The sequence below is a fragment of the Pavona decussata genome, unplaced genomic scaffold (assembly GCF_977016875.1).
Source record: "Pavona decussata unplaced genomic scaffold, jaPavDecu1.1 SCAFFOLD_269, whole genome shotgun sequence".
Lineage (NCBI taxonomy): Eukaryota > Metazoa > Cnidaria > Anthozoa > Scleractinia > Agariciidae > Pavona > Pavona decussata.
The window spans coordinates 607,501-627,697 of NW_028145671.1; the positions used below are offsets into that span (position 1 = coordinate 607,501).

At 39.0% G+C, this 20,197-nt stretch overlaps 3 protein-coding genes across 3 annotated transcripts; 2 read left to right on the forward strand and 1 right to left on the reverse strand.

The window, feature by feature from the left end:
- Positions 1-339: 339 nt before the first annotated feature.
- LOC146455840 (uncharacterized) lies at positions 340-1,878 on the reverse strand. Its single transcript, XM_085093818.1, has one exon. The coding sequence runs from the start codon at positions 846-848 to the stop codon at positions 429-431; it is 420 nt and encodes a 139-aa protein (XP_084949944.1). The 5' UTR covers positions 849-1,878; the 3' UTR covers positions 340-428.
- A 3,043-nt stretch (positions 1,879-4,921) lies between these two features.
- LOC146455841 (uncharacterized) lies at positions 4,922-10,017 on the forward strand. The gene is made up of 2 exons (XM_085093787.1): positions 4,922-5,036; positions 5,994-10,017. The coding sequence occupies exon 2, from the start codon at positions 6,023-6,025 to the stop codon at positions 7,706-7,708; it is 1,686 nt and encodes a 561-aa protein (XP_084949913.1). The 5' UTR covers positions 4,922-5,036; positions 5,994-6,022; the 3' UTR covers positions 7,709-10,017.
- Positions 10,018-12,220: 2,203 nt separating this feature from the next.
- On the forward strand, positions 12,221-17,867 carry LOC146455842 (cytosolic carboxypeptidase 6-like). The gene is made up of 2 exons (XM_085093797.1): positions 12,221-12,934; positions 15,446-17,867. The coding sequence occupies exons 1-2, from the start codon at positions 12,223-12,225 to the stop codon at positions 16,186-16,188; spliced, it is 1,455 nt and encodes a 484-aa protein (XP_084949923.1). The 5' UTR covers positions 12,221-12,222; the 3' UTR covers positions 16,189-17,867.
- Positions 17,868-20,197: the final 2,330 nt, after the last annotated feature.

Consider the following 20,197-nt stretch of genomic DNA (forward strand, 5'->3'; position numbering starts at 1 on the left):
CGTTACGCAGCAGGATTTATCGATTTTTTTGATTAAGCCATTTTTTTTTTGTTTGTTTTGTTCGATAATATTCAATAAAATTTGAGTTTTCACGCAGGCTAAAAATGTGGTGATTAAAGAACGATTAGGATAATTTTCAGACCGCAAAGCTGACATGCAAAAAGCTGACTTGCAAGTTTGAAATCATTTCCGGTCGGAGATAAATTGCGGATCCGGGATCATTTGCGGCGCAGCACATGTCCCCTCTCAATTGTCCCAAGCATAAATGGAGGAGGGTGCGGGGGGGGGGGGGTAGTGGGATACCAATATACCCTATATTTTCCCCACAAGATACCAATATACCTTAAAATCGTAAAATGTGTGTCATACTTAATACCTAAAATTATTTTAAAACAGAATACTAAATACCTAAAAATGAATAAGACATCTTAGTAGAAGAGAAACTCGTTGTTCACTGCCCTCTTTCGCTTCCTTTGCGGCCGACCAACGTCCGTGGTCATCGAATCTTCCTCACCTTGTTCCTCAAAGTAGTTCTCAGCAAAAGGTTCTTCATCAGCTTCATTGCAAGAGGTGGTGTCAGTGGACCCGTTCAACGAGGCCAGGAGCAGATAATACTCCCCCTCATCTATTTCAATAGTTTCATTGTCAACAACTGTAATGTTGCTTTCCACCCCTTTTATCACCTCTTTTGGGATGACATGTTCTTCTCCAGAAGTAGTAAATAATAGCGGATCGACAACATCCTGGGTGTGACAAAGAGTTCTGACATACCCAGCACTGTCACAGTCGTCAACGACATCCTCTAATAGTTTTGTAATATACAGTGGGCTGTTTGGAGCAGAACGCATGCAGATTGTACATTCGGTAAACTACAACATACGTAGACTGAGTAATGAAAACGTTATGTGTTGTGCTGGTATCTTGTTGAGCGGGGATGTCTTCATTTAGAAGCACGTCAAAGTCAACTGAATGTTGTTCTGGGGGTGCAGACTCGTAGAGGTTCAATGGCAAGGTGCCTGGCTTGTCTTTCGTTCAAAAGTTCCTTGTGGTATTCTGCCTAACACTCCGCCGTACTGCTGTGTCCACTGTCGGAGCTCGTTCCATTGCTTCTTAGTTAAGCAACCAGACGAAGGCTTTGGTAATTTCGCAAGGTCGCAGAAGTTTACGTCAACATCGCCTAAAGTAGGCTAAAGGTAGTAGGAGGCCACTGGATTTGTAAAGTACCTGTAGCTTGTACCTGTGACAGGTTTCAATAATTCGTTGTTACATCTGGGAAAGCGCGAGCAGAAGTCGAGCATCATGGGGTTATCTGTATTACCTCCTCTCATACTGGAAAAGAAGTTTCAAACAAAGAGAGTTAAGAGACTTTCAACGTTTACGTGTTGAATGAAGTTCGGGTTGAGCTCCATCACCTTTGTCTTTAGTCTTGAAAGGCCTTTCAGGATCATCTTCACGGAGTTCAGGGTGGTGGCAGATAATGTCCCGTCTGGTCCTTCGGTCTGGGAAGTTGAGCCTTTGATGCCTTGAACTTTTAATGAGGCTTCTTCGTGAAAAGCATAGCACTGCTGGACACGGGTAACTGTCTCATCGTAACTTAATCTTGTTTTTGTCCCAGTCAGATTGAAGGCTGACAGAAAGAGCCAGAGATTTTGCAAGTATTTGATTAGTGCTTGAACACTGGTAATTAATCGAAGTCTTCCAGAGCTTGAGTCAACAACAAAATAGAGTGTGAATCCTTCTCGCAACATACTCCTGTTGGCTGACCACTGCCTTAAATGCTACAGAATTTACTAACGGCCGAAGGACTCAAAGCAGCCCCTGGCCAGAGCACGTAATCAAAACACAGGAGGAAAATACTAAGCTCCCGCAACACAAACCTCAAAGTTACAGAGCTTAGCGAAGTGATAACAAAACACGCAGCCGTAAGTTAAGCGGCGGCTAGCCCTCAATTTAACACATTGCATAGCTTCCAAAGCGCTACAATGCTAAAGAAAGGATCAAGAGACAAATAACCGTTATGGGAAGCACAACATCTTGCAACAAAAGCAAATAGCCGCGCCCGGCAATCTGACAAAAACTGCAAGATAATGTATAGTTATTACACGGTTCAAATCTTATCCTTACAACGATAAAAAGAGAGGCTATACTGTCACCAGATGCACTGAAATGAGCCATACCAAACCTAAACTAAATGCCACAAACGGCATAAGAACGACAGTCACTAAACAGAAACAACAAGTGGTCAAAATATAAAACATGCGACAGTTAAACACATGGCTTTGTTCAGTGTCTATCGCGCAAATCCTCCAAATCATAAATGGCATTTAATAAGAAAATCCAGCGCTAGAAGAAAATTTACAGGGAGCACCGCTCATTTCATAGAGAAAAGGGTGTTCTCTGAAAGACATACCCGTGAGGGCAAAACTTTTTATTTAGGCTAAACACGCACATGAGAATCGTGCAGGCCTGTCAACCCCATTATTGCCCTGAAAAATGAAATATGAATTTCTGTATCATATACCGAATACCTAAAATTCAGGAAAAACTAAATACTTTATACCCGAATTTTGACCAAAAAATACCATATACCTGAAATAAAAAGGCCCAAGATACCGTATACCCAAAACCCCTGGCCGGGCCTGTACACGTACAAAGTTGTAAACAACAAAGCTCTAGGTTATCGTATCAATTAACGATCAATCAACGATCCTAGTACAATTTCACCACGACACACGACCGTTCAAAACCGACCTCATGTGCAAACTGAGCCCGACAATTTTGCATGCACCATCGGGCCAAATCTACGTCAACACAAATTGATATGTTGTCAAGCTTTGTTTCTCTACAAACCTATTCCATTCCAAATAGGAAGACTGAATGAATGAATCGTTAATACCGAATGTTATGCCTCGGTGTTACATTTTGTACTCTTAAAAGAAGAAAACATTAATTTCTGCTGACGATTTAGGCTATAATAACTGCCGTACGTAATATTAAGGAAAAAGTTGGAAAGCTATGCAATACTAACATCAAATCATTTCTCTTTGCCAGGGATCAAGAGTTTAGAAGACGCTATAAAGGGAGTTGAGGAAAAGATAGAAGGTAAGTCTTTCCCTCTCCCTCTTCCTATTTTTCTCCCACCCCCCCCCCCCCCCAATTTAATTTTTTTGTTTTCAACAATTTACTACGCTCCCGCAGATATCCCGGTAAGTAGCGATAATTTCCAACACAAAACGATAGCTGCAGATATAACCTTGCTGTGGTTCGATTTTCTTATGGCTTCTTAGACTTTAAAAAAGATTTTAAAGCCCTCATTGTTCCCGAGGTGTATAGACAAATCGCCTATACAGGTCTGTTATTGTCATGGGCCTTTTTATGAAAAGCGACTATATAAGCAAATCCCTGAATATTTAAGGTCGAGAGCTCGACCGAGGGTAGGAAAAAAATTTAACGTTAATTACTTTTTCACTCGTCGCACCATTTTGTTTTAGAAACGCCGGGAAAAAATGCATCCAGTAAGCAGAGGTTGACCAGCCTCTATATTTTAAATAGAATTTTATTTCAATTTCAGTTGTGCTGGGGCCAAATATGAATTGTCTAGTAATGAGGAACATAGAGAATTACATAGAGATGAAGCTCGGGTAGCATCATGAGTTAGCAGACGTGTCCATTTGCTGTGTTTTATATAGTCATGTACTGGAACCTGCACCACACACAAGTCTAGCTTTCGTTCTTCCCTTACACGGTGTTGGTAAAATGCCCGGTCCGATTTTATAACTTTTCGAATAAATTAGACAAAACATAGATGGTAAAATATATATTTTTTTTACCACAAAAGCCACTGCTCAGAAACGACAGGAAGGACAGCAGAATTGAACGGCAGAGTTTTCAGTTCATTCTCGGATCACTTGCGCCCGCGAACGGATATGCGCATAAAAAATGCGCAGAACGTTTTTCCGCTCTGAACTCTCCCTCTTCCTATTTCTCGGAGTACATGTAGTTTGCCTCTAATTATAACCTATCTAATTTTGTAGTCTTCGCGATAGATCCCTTGAAAATTGGTGAGCAACATATAACCAGAGTTCCGTTCACCAAGTCCCTTGGGGTTGTATTTGATCAACGTCTAGTATGGGAGGAGCATATCTACAGCCTTTGCAAACGTGTCTCTTCAGGACTAGCTGCCTTAAAACAGGCTAGTCAGTATGTTCCTTAAGACACACTTCTTACGATATACAACGCGCTTATTAAACCCCTCTTTGATTACTGTGACGTAATATGGGATAATTTAAATAAAAATCTAACGGCGAGACTTCAAAAGCTCGAAAATCGAGCAGCCAGAATTATAACCCGTAAGGGTAACGATGTAAGGTCTGCTGATATTAGGAAGGAGTTAAGATGGGACGACCGATAAACTATCAGGAAAAACACATTTAGCAATCGTTATGTACAAAGTTCCAGGTTATCTCATCAATCTTTTTGAAAAAAGCAACAGTGGTTATGCGCTACGAGAGAGTGAAAGTAGACTTCTCCTCCCTTCTCCTCTCTCGCTCTCTCGTAGCACATAACCACTGTTGCTTTTTTCAAAAAGATGAATGAGATAACCCGGAGCTTTGTTGTTTACACTAAATTTGCTAAAAGCAGCAGTTTTTCTTTTATTGGGGCAAAAATATCTTCCACCCTCTCTGCTTTAAAAAAAAAACAACAAATAAATAACCACCTCGTTGTCATTTAAGTTCTGTATAATAGTCTATCAGTCTATTTTAACCATTGAATATTTTGTATTACCTTTCACACGGCTTTTCTGTAAAGCAGTAGTTTTCTTTTGCTGATGTAAATTCCTTGGGCAAATAAAAGTTCATTCATTCATTCTCTCCCTCCCTCTTCCTCTCTCTGGATCCCTCCCTGCTGCCTCTCTGCTAGTTTATATGACAATCTGATTGTTAAATCTCTTTTACGTCTCGAAATAGCATTAAACAAAAAGATTGAAGACCTCTTTACTCGTAGCAATGACTCACTTGAGGAAGGTATCAGTGAGGGTAAGTCAGTCTATCTGATCTAACGATATAGTCAAATACTTACTTAAGATATTTGTATATTCATGATAACACATTCCACGTAATGAACTCTACACTACAGCGGTTGAATAGGACACCGTTATAACGAGTAGCCATTTCATAACGCATATCAACAGCAAGATGAAACAATGTGTAAAACATCTTAATTCCTCTTTAGTGATGAAAACCATGAACTACCATGATATTCGCCATACCTTTTCTTCAAAACTTTGTATCGATTACCGTTGGAAGCCCCAACTATATTTGACCACGATAGTTTTGACAAAATCACAAAGTAACTTTGGTTTTGACAAAAGCCGTGCAAATAACAGTATAAAATTTTTGAAAATAAAACTGTTTTAAAATTTAGAAATTCTAATTACAAAACCAAGTATTTCTAATAATCGATGCAGAGAGCGAGAGGTTCCAATTTGTTTTTAAAAGTTTCAAAAGATCGCTCACGTTTAAATAATCTGTTAGCGAATTCAAAAGTTTTGCGGCACTACAAGCCACGATGTTTCAATTGTAGTCAGGTCTCGCTCTTGGTAATGTAATATCTTCCTATAATGATGGGTGGTCGCAATGGTTTTGGTGAAAATTTCCTTTTTCAAGGGAGTCGTTCCATTGATTATTTTGAATCTTTATTCGAGCTTTCCGTTTATCTCTTCTTTCTTTCGGAGTACACCAGCCTAATTTATTTAAGATATCCTTAACTGGTGTCATGTATTTTGCGCTCGTAAGAATACTTTCAGGGCGATTTTGACAAATAGGTTGTGTAAGAGGTGGGAAAAACTGTCGGCGACATAAACCGCATTTTGCATCTCCGCGAAAGAATATATAAGTGATTATTTCTTATAATTAAATATCAATGGTTAACATGTCAAACAATATATTACAAAAAAAATCTTAAAATATTGGTCTTGTTATTTTCTATTTTAGGTTGTCTTCCCGATTCGCGCATACCTGACATGCCACCACACTTTGTTGGTCGACAAAAAGTGTGTGAAGAAATCCTTAATCACTTGACTACTGAAAATGCGAAAGTTGTCGCTGTGCGTGGTCCAGCAGGAATAGGAAAGACGTCGGTGGCCATCAGAGTAGCACATCAACTACGAAACATGAAGATTCCAGTATATTTTGTAGGCTGTCGTGAAGTAGAAAGTAAAGAAGAGTTTGTGTCAAAGCTACTCAGTGTGTTCATAGACACGGCTAAACTGGCGTTGGTCACTTCTCCAACCCACTCGCTTATTCAGCGCTTAACACAACTCCAAAATCCATTTGTGTTGATCTTAGACGGCGCTGACGAGTTACTTGAATCTGCACAACAAGAAGAATTACTTACATTCATCGATGAGATACTGGCCCAGTGTAGCCTTGTCAAGCTTCTCTTCACTACTCGCCCATCTCCACATATCCTTGGTCGTAACTTTCCCATCCATGTAGTGGATTTCGATACTCTGGATTATGTTTCCTCCGCCAGCCTAGTAAAGCTCCTATTACCAGATGTCTCAGAAGACGACTGCAAGAAAATAGTAGCGGAATGCAGAAATCTTCCTTTGGCCATCGTAGTGATGTGTTCTTTAGTGAGAGATCGACCCTTAGATGTTTCCGTTATTGACAATTTAGTGAGTGGTGAGAGGTTCAACCCGAACAGGTTAAAAAGAGTGATGGAGATCAGCTTTGAAGGTCTAGTGGAAAGCGAGAGAGATGCATTTGTGTCCCTCGCTGCTTTTCCTAGCTACTTTCAAATAGAAGAAGCTACGGCCGTTTTAAGATTTAAAACAGTTCAAGAAACCCAGGATATGATTCGACGTCTGGTGCAGAGGTCTTTAATAACTATTGCGGATTACACTGACGGTGGCGGTCGTTTCGAAATTCATTCACTTATCCGGTCTTTCATTGAAGAAAAAGTGAAAGCCGGCCATGAAATTGGAGCTGTCTATTATGCTGCGCAACGCCACTTCTACGACTATTACATTGCTAGTTTTGCAGGGATCACCACCAAATTTTACAGCGGTCGTGCCGTTGATGCGGTCCTTGCCTTTATTGCTCAGCGTGAGAACATTTTACTATCCCTCGGCAATGGAACAAAAGATAGAGAGCTCTACCCAAAAGCTGTGGAAGTATTGTCCATGGGGGGACTCTTCCTCTATACTGTAATGGTTGATGGCAAGTTCCTCTGTGACAAGCTATATAACACAGCAATGGACGAAGCAAAGGGAAGACAACATCTGGTTGATGAAAGAAGATTGTTGGCTGCTAAATGCTTTGGCAACTGGGGTTCATTCTCACTGGAAGGGCAAACATGGGACCGTACCATTCTTGCAGGCTACAACCTTACTGCTGATTGTTCAGCCAAACTGCTGTGCCACGCCGGTATTCACCAGGTGCTCAGCGGAAACCTTGAAGAAGGGATGTCGTCACTTACGGTCGCCTTAGATCGCCTTAGTAACAATGGGGATGAAGAATTTCTCAAGTTACTTGCCTTTCGCGTGCTTGGAGTGTGCTACAAGAGACGGGGCGATCTCGAAAAGGCCTCCCATTTCGGACAACTTCTTATCGATGAAATTACGGCTAAGAGTAAGAAAGACCCGATCCTCATGCTGTTCTTCACTAGGTTTTATCAGTCATTTTTCCGTAATTTCGATTTTTAGATATCACTTTTAGCATGAAACTTCCATACCGAAGCGTAACTACAAACATTTAGACAGAACACGATTCAGCAATCCTCGTGTCAAGTAAATACAATGCCCTGTATTGCAGGTTCTAGCTTTTATTTCGGTCAGTTTGATTTATGCGACCAAGAACGACGTAGTTGGTTAAAGCGAATTTTCACATCGCCGTCTTTTAAAGAAGAACAGTGTTTTTAGGTGGCATTTTTTTTAGTTCTCAGTGAATTAATGGTACTTAGAGTTTTCAGTAAGATCCTAGTAACCTGATAAAACTAAGAATCAGTCAATATCCTAGTATGTCAGTAGTTTATGTAGTTAGCAGCTTTCACAGGTCTAGCATGCGAAGGTGCAAGTGCCCCCCGGGTACTCTTCGGTTTGTACCCATGCAAATTCAGCTGTAGGTAGGTCGGTGGCTAAGCTTAGTGAAGAGTTTAACTATGTCAATACGTAGCCATATACAGTTAAATGTCATATTTATGTGGTGGAAGTTTTAACTGTGGGCGATATTCTTTTGGTACGAGACAGTGAAACACACCGCACCTTTACCTCGATAGTGATTTGGATTGATCGTAACTCGATTTCCACCTTGGGACGTTTACGTTTATTTTCTATTGGGCCTAATCTTCTGCTTTACTAGAGATTTCCCCATCGCGCATCGTGATGAAAATTTTGCTCATTGCATTTTCCGAGGCTTTAAGGTGAATTGAATTATAACGTGAAACAAACAACAAGTAATGTCCAAAGAATAGCCTTAAGACCTGCAACAACCAACAATAACCAACCAACCTGCAACCGATTTATTTTGCCACACTACTCTCAGAGACATAAATATTTTACAGCGAACAAGGCCTACTTAGAATAGCTAAAAACTAAACGAGCTGAGTAGTTTATTACATTTTTTTTTTTTTGTTTTTTTTTTGTTTGGTTTTTACAATTCAAGCGGCTTTTAAAAACGGCAGGGGAGTAAGCAAAAAGCAGTAAGAAAAAACAAAAATAAAAGGCGTAAGCTACCAGAAAAAGTAGGAACCAATGTTAAAATATCATTGCTATCAACGAAAAAAGACATATAGCAGTAGGCCAGCAGTTTAACATAGGTGCTCAATAGACCAATTTCGGCATATTACAATTTTAGTTTGGCTACGAGGCGTTGGGAAACAACAAAAAAAGAAGTTAGTTATTCATCTCTCAACCTCAATGTAACTTTTTTTGTTTTATTCCCCTTAATCTCGTAACCAAGTTCGAATTTTGATATATTTATTTCTTCATCCGAATTATTTCAAACAATGAAACCAGAAAAGCGAAGATGAAATTTTCGATAATTAATTAATTTTTACATTATTGATACGTTGTGTTTGGGGGTAGCCTAGTCAGTATTTTATTATATTCATGTCTTGTTGATATTCTGTGAAAGAAATTATCGAACGCCTTAAGAAGTAAGTCGTGATGAAACAGAAATCGTGATGAAAAGAGTCGTAGGAATAAGTACATTTAACTAAATCTAATTTTAGAAATAATGGCCAGAGTATCCATCTGTCTTAGAAAACTTAATTGTCATTGTTATCATTAGTTTAGGGGTTGTAGCTCAGGCTCGAAATTGTTGTAAAAATAGAATAAGTTGAGCCATTCTCTTTGGGAGTCAAATTGAAAGAACGCTCTTGTTGGTGCAGTGCTTTGCCAAACAAATGAAAAACATGGAACGAGTTGATATAGTGTTAAGGAAAACTTTAAGTGGCAAGCGTTGCAGTGCGTTTCAGCTACTTGGAGCGTTTTCTACGTTTTTTGTAATAAAGTATTTTAGCTCGTGACGAGATTGTGAATAATTTTGGGCCTTTTTTTAGATCTTGGTATATTCCGCCATTTTGAAAATAGGGTCTATGTAGATGCAGGATGTAGGAAAGTTGTCTGTGTAATAAGTACAACTCAGCAATGAGTACATATAGAGTTTTTAAACTGACGTTTTTATCATCAGCAAGGATATATACTTTTTTTCTCGTATTTTTAAGTAGAAAATAGATTAGAGAGAATAGCTCTGTGGAGCGATTGAAGCCGAAGCACAAATTAGGACCCCGTGACCGGCTTTCTTAGAATTATTTTTAGCCTATAGGGTATCATGTAGTATTGAAAGTTTATAACAGAAGTTACTGAATTCAAGGACAGGGTACGGTAAAATAGGAACGTGTTACGCGTAGGCTCACTCATCTGCCATTTCCTCTTTTCCGTAAGTTATCCCTAAAGTAAGTGACAAGTAGAATAGAAGGTTTGTCTTATAATGCTACACAAATAAAATGCAGTTCTGTGCAATTTGTTGTTTTTCAACGGGAATTTCCTGGCTGTGTACGTGTTATGCAGATTCGTTCTAATTCAAACAGAGCTAAAACGTATAATTTGGTTTTACTCGCCATCGCAATATTCAAGGTTACAAGACCGGTTGTCAGGCTCGCAGGTACTAACTTCGTAAAAGAAAGACAGTGTTCTAAGAATCAACCTTGTCTTACCTTATTGGATACTGATCAGTGCTTGTATTTCTGAAGTTTACAATTGACGGAGAAGAATGTGTTGATACATATAAATTATTTTCATTCAAGGGTTGCGACACTGTGCGATGGTAAAATCAAATTCAATAAACTCGGACTTACTGTACCGCATCAAATTGTTTCTAAATAATTCTGAAAACTTCACCAAGTTTGGCGGTTTGCGTTAACGTCATAAGTTAAACGTTCAAAGTCGGTTCCGGCAGAATCTCTCCCCGGCCTGCAACCCATTACTCCCAAGGGCTAAACGAAAGAAGCACCATATGATTGCACGGTCATTCAAAATATGCTAAACGAAGATCTAGCCTGTTTTATAGTCTTGAGCTCTTGCTCCGTAAGGACAGGCATTTAAATTTGCGTTAAAAATATAGCAGTATCTTGAAAATTGCCCTTTCACTTCATTAGGTAACGAAAATTAATGCTTCGAAAAACCGAGCAACTTCATTTCATGGAGGCTTAACTTTGAATTCCTGGTATAATTCCTGGCAAGCTTTTCGCTAAGAGTTACCCAAGTGTTTCGAATGAATTGCCGGAGTTTCTACGCCCGGCGATTGTCTGGCATCGAGCTTTAAAACTGTAAATCTTTTAGAACCATCCTCCGTTGAAAGACAGAGTACATCTAAAGTTTTGGGGTCGCAAACAATAGCCCGGCTCAACACAAATGTCTATAAAATTTGACGACTTCATGGAATGTTGGGCCTGCGATTAGGGGACCGTTTCTCGAAAGCCACGGTAACTTACCGGGCCCGATAAGTATATTTTTAAATGTTTTTTCGCCGATTACACAGTGATTACAGACATGGTACTTGGCCAATGTTTTCATAGAATTATAAGATTTTTAAATTTAGTTTTCAAAGCTGACAAAAATTTACTTTTGTTAAGAAACATCTACCACCAAAGACAGTTATCGGGCCCGGTAAGTTACCGGAACTTTCGAGAAACGGGCCCCAGGCCCGATTTCCGCAGCACTGTTATTTCCTCTTATTTGGCCGCTCGCTAAAAGTGAAAACGAAAATATGACTTGATCGCAGGTTGCGCAACTTTAGATTCTACGCTGGCTCTAGAGTCCCGTTGTCTAAAATAAAAATTAGCATACGAAGGAGGAAAGCGAAGGAGAGAGACGAAGAGAGGACCCTGTTTCCTCTTCCTTCTTCATATCATCCCGGCCCGATAACACAGTGATTACAGACATGGTACTTGGCCAAAGTTTTCATAGACTGAATTATAGGATCTTAAAATTTAGTTTTCAAAGCTAACAAAAATTGACTTCTTTTAAGAAACATTTATCACCAAAGACACTTATCGGGCCCGATAAGTTACCGTGGGGCCTTTCGAGAAACGGGCCCCGGGCCCGGTAAGTGCCTTTGGAGATAAATGTTCCTTAACAGAAGTCAATTTTTGTTAGCTTTGAATACTAAATTTTAAAATGTTACAATTCTATGAAAACATTGGCCAAGAACCATGGCCGGGTTATTCGAAAGGCGATTAACGCTAATCCACGATTAGATTTTAATCGAGGCTTTCAGCACGCTTGTTAAAAATGGTTTTAAAGGCTAATTTAGAGCTAAAGGTAAAGAAAGGTCTAAGTAAACATCAAGGGCCAAAAATCTATCGATTAGCAGTTAAACTCGAGTCAAATTTTGCGTTAATCCAGGATTAGGTTAATCGGGCTTTGAACAACTGGGCACAGGGGCCCGTTTCTCGAAAGTCCCGGTAACTTATCGGGCCCGATAAGTACATTTTGAAAAGTTTTTTCGCCGATTACACAGTGATTACAGACATGGTACTTGGCCAATGTTTCAATAGAGTTAAGTACGTAAATTATGATTATCCGGGTGAGTGTAGTTACTGATCGGGCACTTTCGAGAAACGGGCCCCGGGACAGGGTAAGTTACACGGCCGGGTCCCTGGCTCGCATGGACCGGATAGAAACAACTGTTGTCATAGTAACAGTGAGTTTCCAAGATGGCGTCTCGCAGTGAAAGTCAAGAAAGCGGTGTGAACGAAGATTTTGACGGTGAAAATGTCGTTAAGGTGGACGAACCTGTAGGAAACTTGTCTAAATACTACGCTTTACCGCCGGGGTATTCAGGGACGCCGAAAAAGGGACATTTAATGTTCGATGCGTGCTTCGAAAGTGGAAATCTTGGCCGCGTTGACTACATCACAGAATTTGAATACGATTTGTTTATTCGTCCGGATACTTGTAATCCTCGCTTCCGAGTTTGGTTTAACTTCACTGTCGAGAACACTACACCTTACCAGCGTGTGATTTTCAACGTCGTGAACTTCAGTAAAACTAAGAGCTTGTACCGCGAAGGAATGACCCCGCTTGTGAAATCTACCAGTCGCCCAAAATGGCAGCGAATTCCAGCCAAGAACTGTTTTTATTATCGCTGTCCCGATCACAGAAAAAACTATGTTCTTTCCTTTGCCTTTGCCTTTGATAACGACACAGATGTTTATCAGTTCGCTTATTGCTTTCCCTATACCTACTCTCGACTGCAGAATTTTCTGGATGAAATCGATGGAAGAAACTTGGAGTGTTATAAACGAGAGCTGTTGTCTTTGACTGTACAGCAGAGGAGGGTTGAATTGATAACCATCACCTCACCGGAAAATATGAAGGATGATACAAAAAAGAGAGTTGTTTTCCTGACAGCCAGAATTCACCCAGGTATGCCATATTCATGCACTATTCATGTGATTTTGTTTGTTTCTTTTTTTATTTATTATTAATATTTTTATTTATAACGCTTACATCCAGCCCGGGGTATCCAATCGATGGAAACGGATGATCGGAAATTCAATCGATCAATCAATATCAATTGATAAAATTAGTTAATTGGTATCAGTTGGTATCGATTGTCATCGATTATCGATTCCATCGATTGGATACCCCAGGATCCAGTGGTTCAAAGGAATGGATATGATGTACATGGACATATATGTGTAAACCCTGCTTTAGGGACACCCACCTTATACAGACAACCCATTAATTTTTATGGACAGGTGACTGCTTGTTCCTGGCCACTCATCAGGGTCTAAAAGAGCTTAGGTTTTCCCCAAGGCCTTGAGCTTAAAAATGTGCAGCTCGGGTAGTACATAGCCGAAATTCCTTGTTGGAAGTTGTTGAAACTTGCCGTGTCAAATAGAACTGTTTTTTTTTTTTCTTTTTTTTTTGTTCTGTTTTGTTTTTTGTTGTATGTTTTTTTCATCTGGGTGAAGAACCTTGATTTTAGTTCCAAACACTGCAGTCTCAAAATTTGATGAATAGATAATTTTAGTTGAAGTTGATGGAGCATTTACTGGCACAATAATATAAAGCAACGAAAGGAAATGGCAATTTTGTGCAAATGGAACAGTAATTTTTTTTTTCAAACTGGTTGGGATGGGAAAAGTGCAGTACCTCTGAAGGTCATCTATTCAGGTCCAGAAAATTTCCACTTGAGTGATGTGTTGTAAATTGCATTTCAACTGGTTAAACCAAACATTTTGGCGTAAAACGAGTGCACCCGCAGTCCTGCAGTCCCAGAGTCGATAGATACTTAAATCTTAGTGTCTGGGTAACCAAAGTGAGTAAAAAGAACGAGCTATATTCATGTGTAGCGCGCTTGTTTCAGCTCATGGATTTGTTTGTTTCAGTTCATAGGTTAAAGAACGAGTTATATTCATGTGTAGTGTGCTTGTTTCGGTTCATGGATTAAAGAATGAAGTATATTCATGTGTAGCGCGACGACTGCGGGAGCAGTTTTTTAAGTTAGATATTTGGTGAGACGGGTATTCTGCAAATAGCCATGTTTTTTTTATCATTTGTATGCATGTTTCTTTCTTTAAATATTGAACATACCTAGCAAGTTTAAAATAATTTAAAATAACATTAATTGAAAGTTATCAGGACTTTTAAGAGATAGTTATTTAAAGGAGCTGCTATTAGGCCATGTCATGCACATGCACAGTGCATTAACCATTACAACCTTGAAAAAGTTGGCCCATTGTTTTTCAAGTTGTTTGCCAATGCCATCGAATCGCGAACAATCCATTCAATCCTCCTGGACTCCCTTTGCAAAAAGACCTAAGATTTGCCACACAGCTTAGGCATCTGTTTTTGTTGACTATTGTCGGGTTATTTTGCCGATCTATATCATGTGGTTTTATTCCTTGATATTTTCGACTAGAGGTGGATTAGTCCAAGAGGACAAGCCCATCATTTGATTGATAATAACACCTCACACTGATCTAGTGTTAAAATCACCTTAAGAAAACAATGGGAATCAAGGCAAAGATGACAGGATTTCTCCACTTCTAGTTTGTTTCTTTATTTCAATTATATTTTACTGTCATTTTTTTCTGATTTGGAAATTGTAGCAGTTCACAGCTCTGTAGTGTTTTCATATATTCAAGTGCAAACAGTTCAAGCCTTCGGCCCTTTGAGTGTTGAATGATAGAAGAATTTGCCCAGTTTGTACTATGTGCCCACTTCTGCTGATTCACATGCAAGAATCAGTTCTGAGAATAAGTACATAATTTGTATGGATTTTCAACCTTACTTTTGGAAGGAAGAACATGATTGTACAGTACTCGCACTCTAGTACATTGTATCATTTGTCAGTTCAAAATTAATCACACTTTACATTTGCATAAGGGCACTGGAATTTTCACTGTCAACTGAAAATGGTCCAAGCAGCGACTTTCATATTTCATGCAAGGATCTTCTATAAAATTATTTTCTTTTTTGGGATTTAAATCACTTTTCTATTTCTCCTGATATTTTGCCACTGCAAGTACATGTATATAATGTCTGGTGGTAAGTCTTGTTGTGTTTTATCAAATAGAATAAATGTGCCTGTTGGATTTCAAATACATGATAGCCAGGAAAAATCCCCATCCATAATTATTGCACTCAATGTACATGACTGTACACCTGTACGTGTAGAAAGAACGCACTCCTTATGCAGATTTGAGTGAGGGTTGTATGGGGCAACATTGATTGAATGAATGGATCTTGTGATGTGTATCTGGCATCAGCCCCCCGCAGATTTTGCAGGAACAGATGACATCATCACTGAACTTGGCAAAGGAGAGAGAGCCTGGTGACATTGAATGCACTGACCCTAATCTCTTATTATTATTAGTTATTTCAAGTATTATTTCACTAAGCTACTTCTGTTCTGGTTTTTTTTCTAAGGTGAAACTCCATCCTCATATGTTTGCCAAGGTGTGATTGATTTTCTAGTCAGCAGCCATCCAGTAGCGAGAGTCCTGCGAGATTATCTTGTCTTTAAAGTAGTACCCATGCTAAACCCAGATGGTGTTGTCCTTGGTAACTACCGCTGCTCTTTGATGGGTTTTGACCTTAATCGCCACTGGCAGGAACCCTCGCCTTGGGCACATCCAACTTTAGTGGCATGTAAGAACCATCTAATGGCCCTTGATAGTGATGATAATGTTCATCTTGATTTTTACATCGATATCCATGCTCATTCCACCATGATGAATGGCTTTATGTATGGGAATATCTATGATGAGGAGGAACGATTTGAGCGGCAAGCTGTATATCCGAGGCTTCTCTGCGCCAACGCTGAAGATTTCTCAATGTCAAACACATCATTCAACAAAGATGCTGTGAAAGCTGGTACTGGCCGTCGCTTCCTTGGGAGCTGTCTTGACCCCAAAACGCACTGCTACACATTAGAGGTGTCATTCTTTAGCTACAACACAGCAGTTTCACAAGGAATGTCGCCTTACACTGAAGAAGGGTACTTCAAACTGGGGCGCAATGTAGCACGCACCTTCCTGGACTACTACAAACTGAATTCACTGGTGCTGCCTGTGAAAAAGAACGCAGCAAAATCTTCCCAAAGAAAAGATTCTCATGGTGATGGAAAACAGCGCTCATCTGGCAGAAGTGATAATAGTGGGCAGCTGTAAGAAATTCAAAACTTTGCTCAGATGGCTTGTTGAGTCCATCTTTTCGACATTTGATAATTATCCAAAATGAGTCTAACCCTTTCAGCCCCATTATATCAACATGTATATTCCCCTAACTGTCCTCCATATATTTCTTATGCTACTGGTTGGGAGATTTTGTCTCAAAATCAATGCACTTCATTTTTAGTGATTATTTCTTTTTTTATCCTGTCATAAATGTTTATCAAGCAGCAACATTTTAAGGAGATATTAGATGTTGGTCACCACTGGAGCTTGAAGGGTTAAGAGGATTTCTTTCTGAGCCAAAAAATAGTCATTTCACATAATATAAACAAATTTATGTATTGATTGTACTGCAATTTAATTATTTATGTGTATCCAGGATTTCTAATAGTTTCTAGTGCAAATGGGGTATTTTTTGGTTCCACCTTAGTATAATGCCTTAATTTATAGAGTGTTTATGGGAGTATTTTAATTATTTATAGCGCACATGTTTAGTGACCTTGAATCAAACATTTGAGAGCACAAAGGGCTGTTAGTTCACTGCCTATTTATTTTTCCCAAAGATCACTACATGTAATGAACGGGTAATTGTTAGCATCGAAAAATAGTCATTAAATATCTCTGATTTAACTGTTAAATATTCTAGTATTTTTATGAAATCTGTTTACCAGAACGCTGCCTTAAACTTGACTTTCAGTCATCAGCTCATCTTAGCTTCCGATCAGTTAGTTTCAGATTCAGTTATTTCAAGTTTCCTTTCCATTTCAATGTAATTTCATATTTTCGTGTTTGTCTCTCACCTAGCTGAGTGCAGGAGACTTAGATCAAGTTTCCTTTGCAGTCTATACCATTTCAATATTCACATCAATTTTATGTGTCCCATTGCATTAAGAGTACTAAGCTGAGCGGTGAATTAGTGCATTGTATCTCTATCATTAATAATATCATTAATGTTTTTTATTCTATTTGAGGAAGCCTATTCCTTCAGGTGGCTTAATCATTCCTCTTGGTGCAAATTTGGAAGTAATTACTCACAAGAAATTGTAGTGATAAAGGTCTATTGCAAAAGACTAACTCTCATAAATGTGATTTCCTCCTATATCCTCACGATTTCTCTAGTAATTTCCTACTCCCATACACTCCCTCCCCTCCCTGGCAAAAAGACCTGCTAATACTTCTAGGTAATTCTTAAACTGTTGTTGTTTTTTTAATTCATTATTTCATTTAATTCATCTAACTTGAATTCATATTTTAAGCATATCATTTTCTTATCATATCATTTCGTCTGAGTCGTTTGCCACTATATCAATACCAATATAGTTAATATAGTTAATAGTTGAACAAAAATATTTTCAGATCATATTCCTCCCACACTCAGCAAGGAGGGTTCCTCAAGTCTGGACCAATTTGCTGCTGGTCAGTTCACATGAAATGTTCTTGTACATAGAATGGAACCTGCAATCCCGTGTGCAGAGTCCTTAATCATTTGGTTAAAAAATAGTAAACTACATTTAAGCACCGTGGAGAAAGTTCTACTGAAGGGCTCTCTCTGTTGTCAAAATTATACCGGGGTACGGTGTTTGATTAATGCCAGTTTCTAACTTCAATAATCAATCTAAAACGCTGTAGCATGTTATTGTAAATACTTGTAACACTGCATGTAATTTACCTGTAGTTAATCCCAAGCTCAATGAAAATTAATGAAAGTAGTGTAGCCATTACAAAACACAGGAAAGCTTTTGACAGACGTTCTGTCACGTGATGCACCTGATGATTCTTGAGGAGATTTGGTCACACCCTATTTGCTCAGCTGATCGAAACAGGCGTGATGCGATAAAAGATTAATACTTGCGTAAATGCCTCGGAAGTCTTTACAAGGCGCAAGATCGTCCACATATATGCACTCAGGTAAAATGCGGTTAGACCGCAAATAGCAATCATTTAAATGCCATCACGATTTCGGACATCACATACACTCTTTTTTATATACAAGGTTGTCCAAAAAAAGCGTAAAAGTGTTCGCGACAATGCCGAAAGGTAGTCTAACTATAGACAACAACAAGCCGAAGAGCTGTGGGAAATACCCAATAAATTTCAATAAAAGCTCAGAATCCATTGCCCGCCATCTCAAGTCTTCGCTGTACGGTCAAAACATTATGGATTCTGAGCTTTAATTGAAATTTATTGGGTATTTCCCAGACTACCTTTCGGCATTGTCGCGTACACGTTTACGCTTTTTTTGGACAACCTTTGTCGAAACAGCTGTATGAAGGTTGAGGCTGACATTAACTGAAATTTAAGAACATTACTCGAGCTGAGAGATAGTTAAGGACATTTTTATTCCAACTAAATATTTTTAAAATGAACAGTCAACTACGGATAAAAATTAATAATACATATGAAAAAGTTCAGTCTATATTGTACGATCAACCCAAATAATAGGTGTTTTGGTCACGTCCGCTCATGACAAACTTTGATGGTGTTTGGAGACAAATTGGGTGTAAGAAACCACCGGCCACTTGCTACCCAGTCACGTTTTGTTTATTTTTACTAGTGATAGCCTTTAGTTTTATTGATATACATACCGGCGTCAATAACACGTCGCTAAAATAAATCACAAAGTTGATGATTTATTTCTTCTTTTTCTCAGATTTGGCTCTAAAATTTTCAAAACAAAATTTGGTGGCGAGCCTAAGTTTTCCCCAGTTCACGCTGCTAAAGCGATAACCAAGAACTTTGTTCTTTTCAAAGCTAACTGCTTGCAGGTAAACACGTGCGATTATATCGGTTCACGCCACGAATACCGCTGATGGACATTTCCTGAGCCGGATCGACACAGCGGATACGTGCAGTCCGGTTCTGCCCCGTTGCGAAACAAAAGAGAAAGGAAACACTTTTTCCTTGAAGCAATCTCTAGACCAACCTTGTAGACACCGCAACATGCTATTTTCGGAAAGGTGACATGACCATCTTCATGTTTCTCTATTCTTTCCTTTCTCCTTTTTCTTTGACATTCATAGTAGGCCTTTGCAAATAAGGATATATGTTGTCAAATCTCTCCGATTGGCTCAGTTTCGCTGGTAGAAGGATTACTCGAACTTCCTCCAAAAGTGTAAATTTTGTTAGATTTTTGTTTGTTAATGTACAGTTTAGCAACAAAATATTTGTTCTTTTCTGGTAACGGTCATTTACTTGTAGACTAGAAATACGTGACTCGCAAAACCTCGCGAAGCTGGAGCTGGGTGGAAAACCCTCTTTACTCGTACTGTAGCATCAAATGAGGAGATTAAAAGGGGCATAGCATTTTTTTTATGAGCATGGTCTTTTCGTAGTTTCCACAGGCTAGTTTGCGGTTGAAAATCTATTTCTGACGCGACGTACTGTACAACGGGCGTGCAGCGCTGTCGTGTTCGATGAATTTATTTCCCACGGAAAATAATTTTAGCGCGGCCACAAACGTGTAATTTCTTCAATGCAATCTTTCACAAAAAAGATTTGTAAAAGAAAGGGAAAATATTCTGGAGAGATAGTTCTGTATCCAGTGAATATTGATGAACATTGCAGTTGAAATTTGATCATGCACGCATATTTTTTCCGATGTATGCAAATTTTGCTCCACACGACGCCAGACAGTCTGACGTCATTCTGCGGTTGAAAATCTATTTCTGACGCGACGTAATGTACAACAGGTGTGCAGCGCTGTCGTGTTCGATGAATTTATTTCCTACGGAAAATTATTTTACCGCGGCCACAAAACGTGTAATTTCTTCAATTCAATCTTTCACAAAAAAACATTTCTGAAAGAAAGGGAAAATATTCTGGAGAGATAGTTCTGTATCCAGTGAATATTGATGAACATTGCAGTGGAAATTTGATCATGCACGCATATTTTTTCCGATGTATGCAAATTTTTTTCAGACGACGCCTGACAGTCTGACGTCATTCAAGTGCGGACACCTTCAAAAAAATATATATATATATACTAGTAGTAATCAACGATTATAGA

Coding starts and splice junctions, on each gene's coding strand:
- LOC146455840 (XM_085093818.1), bottom strand. CDS start 848: ATGCGTTCTGCTCCAAACAGCCCACTGTATATTACAAAACTATTAGAG.
- LOC146455841 (XM_085093787.1), top strand. CDS start 6,023: ATGCCACCACACTTTGTTGGTCGACAAAAAGTGTGTGAAGAAATCCTT.
- LOC146455842 (XM_085093797.1), top strand. CDS start 12,223: ATGGCGTCTCGCAGTGAAAGTCAAGAAAGCGGTGTGAACGAAGATTTT. Junction 12,935..15,445: donor GACAGCCAGAATTCACCCAG/GTATGCCATATT, acceptor TTTTTTTCTAAG/GTGAAACTCCATCCTCATAT.